The sequence below is a fragment of the Molossus molossus genome, unplaced genomic scaffold, assembly GCF_014108415.1.
Source record: "Molossus molossus isolate mMolMol1 unplaced genomic scaffold, mMolMol1.p scaffold_m16_p_24, whole genome shotgun sequence".
Taxonomy (NCBI): domain Eukaryota; kingdom Metazoa; phylum Chordata; class Mammalia; order Chiroptera; family Molossidae; genus Molossus; species Molossus molossus.
In genome coordinates, this window is record NW_023425360.1 from 13,934,263 (window position 1) to 13,947,654 (window position 13,392).

General features: G+C 47.2%; 1 protein-coding gene across 1 annotated transcript in view; it reads left to right on the plus strand.

The window, feature by feature from the left end:
* Positions 1-13,392, plus strand: part of GABRG3 (gamma-aminobutyric acid type A receptor subunit gamma3) — a 68,314-nt gene that overhangs the window by 51,446 nt on the left and 3,476 nt on the right. Inside the window, exons 4-7 of the mRNA XM_036277985.1 lie at positions 5,594-5,814; positions 7,489-7,571; positions 8,519-8,656; positions 11,693-11,845. Coding sequence (XP_036133878.1) covers positions 5,594-5,814; positions 7,489-7,571; positions 8,519-8,656; positions 11,693-11,845 — 595 coding nt within the window. The remainder of the gene's footprint in view (positions 1-5,593; positions 5,815-7,488; positions 7,572-8,518; positions 8,657-11,692; positions 11,846-13,392) is intronic.

Genomic DNA, 13,392 nt, shown 5'->3' on the forward strand with positions numbered 1-13,392 from the left:
GGCACCATTTGAAAACGGAAAACATTTCTGTTATTCGCTTCTTATTTCTTTCTTATTACTTGTGGCAGTAAGCCATTACATGGCACAGCACTGAAGTTTCTCAGAGTGAACGAGACAGATAGTAGACCTGGCCCCTCAGTCACATCCAGTCACCAGCCAAGGCTGATACTTGTTTTGCAGGAGGCGGTGACGCAACTGAAGTCTGGGTCATCATGAGGGTCCTTTGAGTAGTGAATGTGGTTTTAAAACTGTATTTTAAGTGAGTGGACCACATTTAAAATATTAAGACATCTGTGTGTGTGTCTGTGTGTGTGTGTGTGTGTGTGTGCACTTTCTTCTTAATAGTAAAGGGAATTTGTGGAAATTGAGCAACCTTGAATACACTTGCACATTCTACGTAACACACTTTCTACATAAAATGCCCAATATCCGAGTCTCAAACCCATTTCCCGTATTACATATGTGCTACGTGTATTTGTATGAATAACTAAGAACTTTTAAAGTTATATTTATATTTTAAATATTTCCCCAAACATCTACATTTTTAAAAATTCTATATAAGAAAACCCTGTGTGTTCAATACTGTCTGTATATCGAACCACAGAACAGGGTAGTTTTACTGAAGCTAATGACTGGGCTCAGAAAGAAGACTTAGCCGGTCATTGTGAGCCTCATGGCGGGACCCTTTCTCAATAACTCTGGAGGCCATTTAGCAGAACATTTTTCTTTGAGATTCTTGTGCTGTAAGGATTGTAAAATGGGAAGGGAGCCAAGGGCCCTGGAGGCGGAGAAGGAGGGCTGGGTCCCACTCCAGGGAGATTTCAGACTCTAATGAAATCTGCTCTCAATTTCTACATGTCATTGTGTTACCTGCTACAATTCATGCATGTGGGGTCGAGAACCCAAATTTAGTGACTTTTTTGTGTGAAAATGTCTTTTGGAGAAGAAAGGTTAAGAGGCTGGTCAAGGTGGCCCTTCTGGAACCTGCCCCAGTGTGCTGCGGTGGACGAGCAGAGATAACACTATCATTTCCTTTTCAGCCAATCCACGTGCTGGGTACGGTGAAGCGTTATGTTTCGCTTGGTAGACAGAGAATGTCTACATTGTATCGACTCTTCCACACTTGTGTGAAGGAAAGAGTGATCTAATTATCTAAATTTTGCAATACATATTACCGCTTTTTTCTAGCTTAACACAGATTCTTTCCACTTCCTCAACTGATTGAAATAATAGCAGCGATGGTGCTTGGTTGTCTGAGGTTCATAAGAGTTTCTGATGCAAAAATCTAATTCATATCCCTGCAAAGAGCAAAGCAGAACACACAATAAATCATATTGGGCCTCTTACAATTCAGGGAAAACTATGTTTTTAATATGTGAAAATCATCTATAAGAAGTAAAACCGTTTTTAGATTTCTCGGGGAAAATAGAAACATCTGATGCTTTATAATGACAATCGTGCTGTGTTAAATGGACTAAAATCCGATTTCATCACAGGAAATTCTGTGTCATAATTCAGTCTAACCTTGAACTTGAAGATGGTGTTCGCCCACCTGGAATATGAATCGAGGGCAAATTCTTCAACTTAAAACAACTCTGTAAAGTAATAGTCAGTCTGATTTATATTGAATTCAGTAGATGCTTCACGTAATGTAACCTGTTATCTTCACAACTGTGGCTGAAGCGCACGGAGGTGAGTGTGGTCCGAACAGCCATCATTCCAGTTGGGTCCTGCTGCTGCCTTCTTGCCTCCTTCTGTGGCCGCTTCCTCCATGGGGTCACGGACCTGGCGGGCTGTGGGGGAATAAAGGCCAGACTGGCAGCGTGATGGACCGAGGAGGCCCAGAGTGGAGCAGCAGGGACTTTCTTTCTTGGACGTACACTGAAGAAGCTCTTCCCCTGCTGAGCCATGAACCAGGTGCTGAGATGGTAGCGGATATTCCCAGAAATTCTCTTTATGATCATTCGACCTTGACTTAGGGAGCCCGTCTTCTTAGAATGCTGCCCATGCCAAGAATCATGTCTAAGGGTCTTGAGAGTTGAGACCCCACAGAGAGAGATGGCCACCCCCTCCCGGGGCCCCAGCCCACCTATGAAAGCAGACACAGCAGTGAGCTAAGACAAGGACCACACACCCAGCAGGCCGACCCACGGAATCGGGAGAAATAACCTGCTTGTAGCTTTAACCCAGCACAGTAGCTCTCCCACTCGCTTCTGGATGGCTCATCTGTCATTAACGAACCAATAACAGTGCCCATTCAATAACGAAAGTGGCAATACTCACACCTTAGAGTTAGAAAACATTGTATATCAATTTATCGAGTCTTCTTGTTAAGGAAATTACTTACCAAACTTATTGGTGTTACTTTAACCAAAAGAAAGTATTTTCTTTCTTTTTCTAATACACTCTGAATTATATTTACTTTTCGTAACCGGAGTGAAAATACGGCCATAGATTGGTTCATGGCACCTACAAACCACCCTGCAGACTGCTTGGGTTTTTCCTGTGTAAAAATCTCCGTCTGAATACGGGTGTGGCTTGTACCTCATAATTTTCTTTCTCGCCTATTTAAAATGCTCTGGCCAGAGTCTCGAGCACAGTACTGACTATTACTGTTAGCATACTACCCCATCTTATCTCTCGCCCAAAGAGAAAGCCTTCCCTGTTCGATCATTCATTATGACTTGGGGCTGCAGTGTTTTGCTTTTAATTGCTTAGGTAAAAGAAGATTCATTATATTCTTTGCTAAGTACTTTTTTGTTATGGATTTTCCCATCACTTGTTATGGTTTTATGACTGCTTTCCTTTAATCTACTAAGGTAGCATAGGCTGGACCATATAACTCAAGCTTCATAGGTACAAATTTTAATGAAAATTGAATTTATTTCTATAAATCAGGAAGAAACAGCCAGTGGAAATTTTTTTTTATCCTCACCTGAGGATATTTTTTTCATTGATTTTTAGAGAGTGTATAAGTGAGAGGAAGGGAAGGAGGGGGGGGGGGGGAGAGCTGTATGGTGCTCCAGGTAACTAACACCTGTAATGTTGATGCATGTGCCCAGTGAGATTAGAACAGGTTATCTGACCCCAATTATTTCCTCGATAATAATTCGTGTCAGTTACCTGGAATCGGGGCTGTGTCCTGGTGTGCAGAGATGAGAGAGCAGGGTGTTGGGGGAGCCACTGTGCAGGCCGTTACTATAGCTACCAGGATGCAGACTCTTTCTGCAACAGCAGCAAACAAGTGCTTTTAGACAAGGGACAAAGGGAACGCAAATTGGGGCTATTTCCATAGCAACAGGGAGATTGTCTACTGCTATGGGTAGATGATGCTTTTCCCCACCTAATAATATTGGCGTCTGTCAATAATTTTATGGGAGTAGATATATAGAAAACCTTCATCCTGAACTAATGGCTTGAAGCATAAGACACTGAAATACATTCATTGAGAGCATCACTTGAGGCCCAGGGGATGTCACAGGACTGTGATGACGGACACAGGGTAGCTAAGGGTTACTGGCTGCTACCATGTTGCCCTTTTTTGCCACAGAATTAAAAGAAAACTCCCTCAAATCTATTTGTACCAAAGGCTAGGTCAGGGGTGAGGGCTACAAAATGAGGAATAAGTAGACATTAGAGAAGTGATGTAAATGGAACAAGATTTGGAATGCGTGGAGGAAATCTGGGTAGAATTGCAACATCACATAGCAAAGGTCTAATAAAAAAGAGAACAATGTAATTGCTGGAGCCATGTGAGTGTGCTTATTGGGATAACTGTTGGAGGGAGAGGAGAGAGAAAAGCAATCAGAGGCTAGATTGGAGACACTTCATGCTCAATTTGCAATGAAGTGTGCACTCACGCAAGTGTTTATTGAGCCTCTACTATGTACCAGGTTCTATTTTGAGTCCTTGGAGTGTGTGTGTCATTTAAACAGACGTGAAGCCCTGTCCTCGTGGAGCTGCTTCTGCAGAGAAAACAGAGACAACAGAAAGAAAAGATAACAAATAAGAAAATTGCATGTGTGTCTGTGCGCGTAGGTGCCACGAAATAATGAGCAGGACAGGGTGTGGGGGTGGAGCGCAATTCAGAGACAGCAGCAGGAGTACCTGCTAATTTCGGAAGAGGCCGTTGACAGGCTGAGATTCTGGCAGAAAATCTCGCCAGTCCCACAGGGTTGGAGACAAAAATTGGAGTCCAGGGCTCTTCAAGAGGAGGGTCTGGTCAAACCTGCAAATTTGGGTTGCAATCCCAAAGTCTACAGATGAGTAAAAGTGGGATAGAAATAGGCCCTACCTTGAATCCAGCTTCTAACATAGAAACATCAGTGAGAGAGACATCAACATTGATGGGCTGCCTCCTGCACGCCCCCTACTGGGGATTGAGCTCGTAACCTGGGCATGTGCCCTGACTGGGAATCGAACCCAGACCTCTCAGTCCATCAGACAACACTCAATCCACTGAGCCACACTGGCCAGGCATGCCACATTCTTTTTCTGACCTTCCGCAGTACCTTTAGAGAGAGCCTCACGTAAGGGACCCCCAAAGCAGAAGTCACCTTCTTTTTTTTATTTTTTTACCCTCACCCGAGGACATTTTTCCATTTTTTGTACAGACAGAGTGGGAGGGAGAGAGAGGAAGAGAGAGAGAGGGAAACATCGATGTGAAAGGGACACATCGAGTGGCTGCCACCTGCACGACCAACCAGGGCCGGGGACAAACTGCAACCAAGGTACATGCCCTTAGCGGGAACCGAACCCGGGTCTCTCCGGACTGCAGGCGGATGCTCTAACCGCTGAGCCAAACTGGCCAGGGCTGAAGTCACCTTCTTCAGACTTATCTTTGATGCTGAAGGTCCCCTCGGGTGACACACGTACCCCATTGACGAGGCGATGAAAACACCGAGACCCACCTGCCCCCTGCGCCGCCACCTTGTGACACGGTCATTGCCGTCCTAATGCCTGCCACTCACAGTGAGGTCTGACTCGGCTGCGGGCCGGACATGGGCCTGCCTCTGTGAGCTGTGTGTTCTGTCGGAATCAGCGTTTGCCTGGGGCTGTCAGCTCTGTGTTCTCTCTGGCTCCTTTGTCTCTCTGCTCTTTCTGACTTTGGTTGTGTGGATTGAGAAGGCTCTTGAGTGAACATGATAGTGATTGTCACATATGCCAATCCTTACGGTTCACTTGTTCTATGCTGGGCATGAAGGGTCTTTCATGGTCATCTCCTTCCTGCTTTATAACCCAGCGAGGAGGTGGGCACCACTGTTCTACCCATTTTACAGACAAGAGCATGGAGGCGTTGGTGGGTCGCGCTCCCTGGCGAAGCTTGGACCTGTGGATGCAGGGCTGCACCCATGCTCTGGCTCAGGCTCCTAGTCTGCTCCCTGCTGGCCCTCATCATGACACGTGCTTATTTAAGGTTTGCAGAGCATTTCCACAGGTTATCACAGTGTTGACTAGCATCTCGATTTCCATGCATCGAATACTGACGCGTTGAGCCAGCACAGAGTTAAGTACCAGAGGAAGCGCCGTGGAAACCGGCCTTTGGGGAGTCCGCTAACGGAGCCGCCCTGCCCCTCCCGCTGCTCTGTTTCAGGAATACCAAATCGATATATTTTTCGCTCAGACCTGGACGGACAGTCGCCTTCGATTCAACAGCACGATGAAAATACTGACTCTCAACAGCAACATGGTCGGGCTGATCTGGATCCCGGACACCATCTTCCGAAACTCCAAGACGGCAGAGGCGCACTGGATCACCACCCCCAACCAGCTGCTGCGGATCTGGAACGACGGGAAGATCCTTTACACGTTGAGGTGAGGTTCTGGGGGCGCGGTTCCCTGAGGGTCCGGCTGATGTCCGCAACTTAGACCGTGGTAGGGATGGGACTGTTTCCTCCGCTAACATGTCTCGGGTCCACCCTGAGGCCCCGGGGGTGAAAGCGAAGGCACACCCGTTGTCTGCCGTGACGAAAATTCATTTCTTCCTTGGAGCCTGTCTCTTCTGGAAGCGGGCTGTGGAAATTACCTTTCATCTATTTAACCCACGGGTCCACTTAGCTGGGAAAATGAAGATGTCTTGGCACACTAATTAACAAATGTAATTATAGCAAATTAACAAACTGGAGACCACAAGGGGGAGAACTGCGTAGAGGGTGTTCCCCAATGCATCCCTCATGGAACAGCAGCTACCCTGTAACGTGCTCCTTGGGCAGCGTGGTCCTCGTGGAGACCTGGTGAGGTGAGAGGGGCTGGACTTCGAAGAAGTGAGCTCACCGGCCCAAATCGCCAAGGACTGGTGTCACTGGGCTCTGAACCTGGTCCGTGTCTCTCAGAAGTCTCCCCGCCGGGGTCGTGTGAGTCTGATGGGAGCACATGGGACATGCCACAGCCATGCCCACAGCTTAGCAGCCTTCCTGCGCGGTCAGCCCAGGACCTCCGGGACCTGCCCTGCCGGCCGAGGCCTCCCCCCGCTCCCCCAGGCTCTGTCAGGGCTCCCTGCCCCCTTTCTGGCTGGCTCAGCTCATGCCTTCCCATGGCTTTAAAAGCCACATCCATGCTGGGGGTCCCCACATGCCTGTCTCCAACCAGAACTTCGGGACTCCAGCTTCTTGGGGCCCCCAGCTGGTGTGACGTCTACTCCTGAAGGTCTCAATGGCATTTCAGACTCAGGCTGCCTCAGGGGAGGTGACTCCTCCGTCCCTCTGAGCCCTGACCCTGCCTCCTGGCTCGGTGGATGCAGCCCCAACTCTGAGCACCTCACACAACCAGCATCACGAGTATTTCATGGCAGGTGATTTGTGGCCTTTACGAGACATCTGTCACCCACAGTGGTCAACAAGCATCCACAACACAAACCAGGGCACAGAGTAGCATCAGAATAAGCTGGTTAGAGAGTTTTAGAGTTTCGGGGTGATGGTGACTTTGCCAGGCTGGGAATGACAACAGGGGTCTCTGCTGATGAGCTGCCCCGGGAGAGCTGGGGCGTATGATGGCCCCTTGTCGGTCTCAGAGGAACATGTATAAGACCGAGCAGGAGGGGAGTCAGCAGACAGGGGGGGTGTCTGCCCAGCCGTGTGCACACACTGGGAGCAGCGGCCACCCCCCAGTCCGGGCAGGAGTTGTCCAAATCTGACCCCCCCACACGTGGATTAATTTGGCATGACACCTACTGAGACAAATACACCAGTTTCAAAGAAGGAAGGGTTCCATTCAGCCAAACGGGTTGAAAGCAGGGCTTTCGAAGCACCATCCTTTCTGACAGCTTGGACCGTGACGAACTGAAATTTCCTCTGCTACCGATAGTTAGAAGCAATACCAAATGACGTGACCCTAAAGCCACCAAATGGTCCCACTGAATTTACGGCGCCACTGCCAGGAGCGAGTTCCACGTGCTGTGTCCCCCACCCCTGCCCCCTGACTGTGGGAATGTGACTTGGCTGGGTTCTGGCTGGCTGACCTTGAGAGTGACCTTGCCCCCTGCGCCTGCAGGCTCACCATCAATGCCGAGTGCCAGCTGCAGCTGCATCACTTCCCCATGGACGAGCACTCCTGCCCGCTGATCTTCTCCAGCTGTGAGTACCACCTGGGCCTGATGCTGTGGAAGAGATGGTTCACCTGTCTGAGGGGCTGGCGGGGGTCATGTGATAACACCAGACTGAACAGGTGACAGACAGTTTGCTTCTGGCCACCTGGGGGTTTTCGCTTTAGACCTGATTACATAGTGCAGCACAGGAGCTTTGCCGAAGCTGTGAGCACAGAGGTGAACGGCCCTGTGCAGTTGCACAGAACACGCCCATGCTGCCGTCACCCCAAAGGAAGATGAGCATCCCTGTCATGTCACAGAAGCGGGGACTGAGTCTGGAGAGCAGGTCCCCCACCACAGCTGTGCCTCTCTGTGCCAACCTCAGTGACACCCCCACAGTGTGCGGCCAGATAGACAGATGATGGGTGAGATTAGGAATTAACTTGGCAATAAAACTTTAGCCCCGCTGGTGTGGCTCAGTGGACTGAGCATCGTTCCATGGACTGAGAGGTCCCGGTTCCATTCCCCGTCAGGGCACATGCCTGGGTTGCAGGCTCCCCAGTGGGGGGCGTGTAGGAGGCAGCCGATCGATGTTTCTACCTCTCTCTCAAAATATCAATAAAACTATATTTTAAAAAAACTTCAGTTTTATAACCACAGGGTATTGCCCAGGCTGCATAGCTCAGGCAGCTAGAGCATCATCCCATTAGGACAGATTGCGGGTTTGATTCCCGGTCAGGGCACATACAGGAAGCAACCAGTGAACACGTAAATAAGTAGAACAACAAATCACCGTTTCTCATGAAATTCTTCAGCAGTAACCCCCCAGCTAGGTGGCCTTGGCCCATTCACTTCTGCAGTTCCTGTGTGTTCAGAAAAATTTAGCAAACAAATAGGGCCTGAGATGTTAATGTTACATGATCGGAATTATAAGTTTGACTTCAATGTTTTGTAAACCTGCATCTTCAAGTGTTGATATTTGTTCCATATTTTTAGATGGTTACCCCAAGGAAGAAATGATTTATAGATGGAGAAAAAACTCTGTGGAGACAGCTAATCAGAAATCCTGGCGGCTTTATCAGTTTGACTTCATGGGCCTCAGAAACACCACAGAAATCGTGAGGACGTCTGCAGGTAGGAATGTACAGAAAAAAAAGTGTAGTTTTCCTACCTTGGCGGGTTGCTCAGTGGTTAGAGAGTCAGTCCACAGACTGAAGGGTCACGGGTTTAATTCCCAGTCAAGAGCACATACCTGGGTTACATGTTTGATCCCATAACAATTGATGTGCCTCTCTCACATCAACGTTTCTCTCTCTGTCTCTCTTTCTCCCTTCCTCCCTCCCTTCCTCTTTCTCTAAAAATCAATGGAAAAAATATTCTTCGGTGAGGATTAAAAAGAAAAAAGAAAAAAAAGTGTAGCTCTACAAAAAAAAAAAAAAAATCTGACAATTTCTCCCCATTCCTAAGGCTATGTGTTGTCATAGCTTTCTTGTAGAATTCTTTCCTGTGTCTATTTTAACTAATTATAATCAGGCAACCATGAATTCTAAGTGATATTTGAGACAAAGCAAACAACTTAAAATAAAAATATTTTTCACATGTTTTTAATTAGGATGGGGAAAAGGTGATTAGAATTGCCATATATTTTTTCATCAAAAGTCTGCTTGCATTCTGTATATAAACGTAACTAGGGTTCCTCACTACTGACCATATGCACAGTGTCCCCAAAAAAGGTATACACACTTTAAATGATTATAAAGACAGTGTTTACTAACATCCAGTTCATTTTCAAAATTTAAAAGAAGCTACAGAAATGAGTAATTTTTTTTGGTCAACATCTGTTTTCGAACTGGTGACGGTTCTGGTCCAGGTACTGCCGATAACATGAAGCGATGGACCCGCACAACGGGAATCATTTCGTTCGGAATTTGTGCGCATTCTCTTTCAATTTGATTCTTCGGCTGTTGCCAGTTTTGTACTGTAAACTTTATTTTTTTACATATCCCCATAAAAAAGTCTGGTGGATAAATTTTCTTTGTTCAAAGCTTAGTCTGGCTTTACCCCCTATTTCCAATCAGTTAAACCCGAAAAAAAGTGAGGATTCAGTGAGTTATCAGCTGTTAAAGTGTGTGTACATTTTGGGGGGCACTGTATATAACTGGTATCTATTATTATAGCCTTAATGTACTTCCTGTGAGGGAGACTTGTGAGATTTACATATTGGCTGTATTCATTAAATAGTCCATCCGCTCAGCGGTTAGCGTTTTATTCGATGAGACATGCTTTGCCAGGGCACCCCACTGAGACTTGCGTCTTGAATTCAAATAGAAATGCACATTCAAAATAGCTCCAGTAAAAGGAACTCTAAAAGTGGTTTCTTCTTGGCTCTTTGTCATATTTGTCTGAGTGCAGTCTGGGCTATAAATCTATCTGGGTTTTAGAGTCAGAATTTTAAAAATAGCGGCAGTCTTTGTTCACAAGATTGAGTGAAGACTCTTTCAAATCCACTGGGAGTCACCCTCCCTTCTCCACCTCAGACAGGAAATGTGGAAAAACACCACTTGGTTGAATGAACTGCTCATCCGCCAAGAAACTCTATGATACAAATCACATCTGACTACGTCTGGTCTTTGAGAACCAGGTTTCATCAATTATCCCGTAAAAGCAAAATCATCTTTCCACAGGACCTGGGCGAATTAGAGCACCATGTATAGTGACGGGGGTTCCCACACATAGACATTGCGTGGTGCTCACTGGCCTCCCGTCTTGTGCTTCGAGGGAGGTGGACTCTCCGTTAGTGACGGCCGGGTCTCAGGGCCACGCAGGCGGCCCACCCGAGCACCAGGACTTGCGGTGGCTGATGGGGACAGCTCACAGTTATCTTCACTTACCTGGCTGACTCCGTTTACAGGGCATTTCTGTTCTCTAGTCCAGCGTTGGGTTAAGCTTCCTTCTTTGCTATGTTCTCCAGCACAGATGCTATCTCGTGTTTATTTCATTATGGAGTTTCATTACTGCTTTCAAATATTGGATCAGTAGAAAAGTCTTAAATCTGTGTACACGGACATAAGGAAGTGGGGTAACTTAAGTCCTGGCCGGGTAGCTCAGTTTGTTAGGGCATCATTCCGATATACCAAGGTTTCAGGCTTGGTCCCCAGTCCAGGCAAGAAGCAAGCAATGAATGCATAATAAGTGGAACAGCAAATGGATGTTTCTCTCTCTCTCTCTCTCTCTCTCTCTCTCTCTCTCTCTCCCTCCCCCCCCTTCTCTCCTCCCCTTACCCCTTCCACGCTCTCTAAAATCAATGGAAAGTCCTGTCCCATTTAGAGCATTGGCCCTCGGACCAAAGAGTCAGCGGGTTTGATTCCGGTCAAGGGCATGGACCTAGGTTGTGGTTTGTCCCCTGCCCTGGTTAGGGTCATTCAGGAGGCAACCAGTCGATGTGTCTGTCTCACGTCGCTGTTTCTCTCCCCCTCCCTCCCACTCTATCTGAAGATAAATGGAAAAATATCCTCAGGTGAGGATTTTAAAAAATAAAAATCAATAGAAGAAACCCTCAGGAGAGGGTTAAAAATAAATAAATAAATAATAAACGTGGAGTAAATTCAATGAATCAAACAATTAATTGAATGAACTGTATTCAGTTTGGCTCAGCGGTTAGAGTGTCAGCCCACAGACCAAAGATCTGCGGTTTCGATTCCGGTCAAGGGCACCGGCTTCAATTGTAGTTTGTCCCTGGCCCTGGTCTGGGTCGTGCGGGAGGCAACCAGTAGATGTGTCTCTTTCACCGATGTTTCTCTCTCTCTCTCTCTCTCTCTCTCCCTCCCACTCTGTCTGAAAATAAATGGAAAAGTATTCTCAGGTTAGGATTTAAAAAGAAAACAAAAGCCATGAATTCAGGCAAAAGCAGCTCCTTGAGTAATGGAAACATCTCTACCAATCAATGTGTTTGTCTCGTTTCCAGTGACCACTGAATGCCTCGCGTGGCCGTGGGTGCTGCAGTGGTTGGATTTAACAGCACCGGCCTTCGAACCCTTTTTCCAATGTGATAGTGTTGTAGTTACATATTCTCGTCCGAGCGATCCATTTAACAAAATGAGTTCTCGTGTGTTTCCCCGAGTTATTTTCGGACCCGAGACCGCCGTCCCACTCTTGCAGTGTCTGTTGCAGGTGACTACGTGGTCATGACGATCTACTTCGAACTGAGCAGAAGAATGGGCTACTTCACCATCCAGACGTACATCCCCTGCGTCCTGACTGTGGTTTTATCCTGGGTGTCATTCTGGATCAAAAAAGACGCAACACCAGCAAGAACAGCGTTAGGTGAGTTTCAAAAAGAGCCCCCAAGAACTCTCCCACCGGTGTGTGTAATTTAATACAGAAGTATTCGCAAAAATACTTGCGATGAAAGAGAGTTCGAATACGATTGGCTGCGTGTGCTGACCTCCCGAATCACGCTTGGATTGTTTAAGACGGCTAAGTAGGTTGTTCTTTCTGACGGGAGACTTCCATGTGTGCCGCTTAAATTAAATTGGGGTTAGGAAGTCCAGTAGATCAACTGTAGTGTCTGATACATGCTCTGAGGGTGATGTCATCACAGAAACATAGTCACGTCCCAGGGCCTGGCCCTCTCCAACGCCTCATCGCATCAGCCCAAGGAAACAGAACTCACCTTTGAAGTCTGGAGACACAGTACCGTAACAGACTTTTTTTTTTTTTTTTAATCCTCATCCGAAGACATTTTTCCATTTTTTGTTCAGCTAGAGTGGGAGGGAGGGGGAGAGAGAGAGAGAAACATTGATGTGAAAGGGACACATCGAGTGGCTGCCACCCGCACGACCCAACCAGGGCCGGGGACAAACTGCAACTGAGGTACATGCCCTTAGCGGGAACCGAACCCGGGTCTCTCTGGACCACAGCCCGACACTCTAACCGCTGAGCCAAACCGGCCAGGGCCAGACTCTTAATAAAAGAAGCTCCACTTGTCTGTAGAAACTTGACCAGCACATAAGAAAATGGTTCTCTTTTTCAGCTATAACCTGCACACGTAAAGCTCAAAGTCTTCGCATGAATGTTCCCCTATCTCCCAAAGTCCTCTGAGTAGAACACTCCACCTTAGTGCTTTCAGAATTATGCAGCATGTTTTATATCAGTTTTTCTTCGTGATGAGAATCTTGCCTAACTTCCAGTGTTTCGATTTGTGAAGACGGGTAATGTAGAAGACCAAAGAGAGAGGTTGTTTACCCCCCAACATTTTTTCTTTTAGAAGAGAGGGAGCTGCCTCAGTTAAAACACCCTTGCAAAGTCTCCATGTTACATGATGCTTTTTCTTTGTCTTTACTCTTTGCGCAACAACAAAGCACTATTTAAGCGAGACAAATCGGCCTGTGACGTCCTCTACCGTGTTCGGGATGCCAGGGTCCCAGCCACCAGCCCGCCTGCCTGCAGCACCAGCAGGTTCCCAGGGGAGGGTCAGCCTGAACTTGTTCCGTGTGATAACCACCTGCTCACCACCCCCTTCTTTGCGTTTGCTTTCCCTCCTCCACATCCATCACCCCTCATCACGTTTCCAAATCTCCCACAGCCTTTGACTGAATCTTCAGTGCTGACCCACATCTATGAAGCTGTCAAGGTCAGACCAGCACTGAGTAGTAGTAATTAACTCATTAATCAGTGAATAAATGCATTCGATGGGAAGCATGAATTTCAACGCCTAAGTGTGCTAGGCGTGCAGACAGGCCAGCAAAGATGAGCAAGTACAGCTTTGCCCTTAGAGATCGCACTGTCTATCCATCTACAGGGAGGTGGCGACTGACAGTGATGCAGAACAAACCCACAAGCAGGGCACTAGGAGGGGCGGGGCCAGAGGC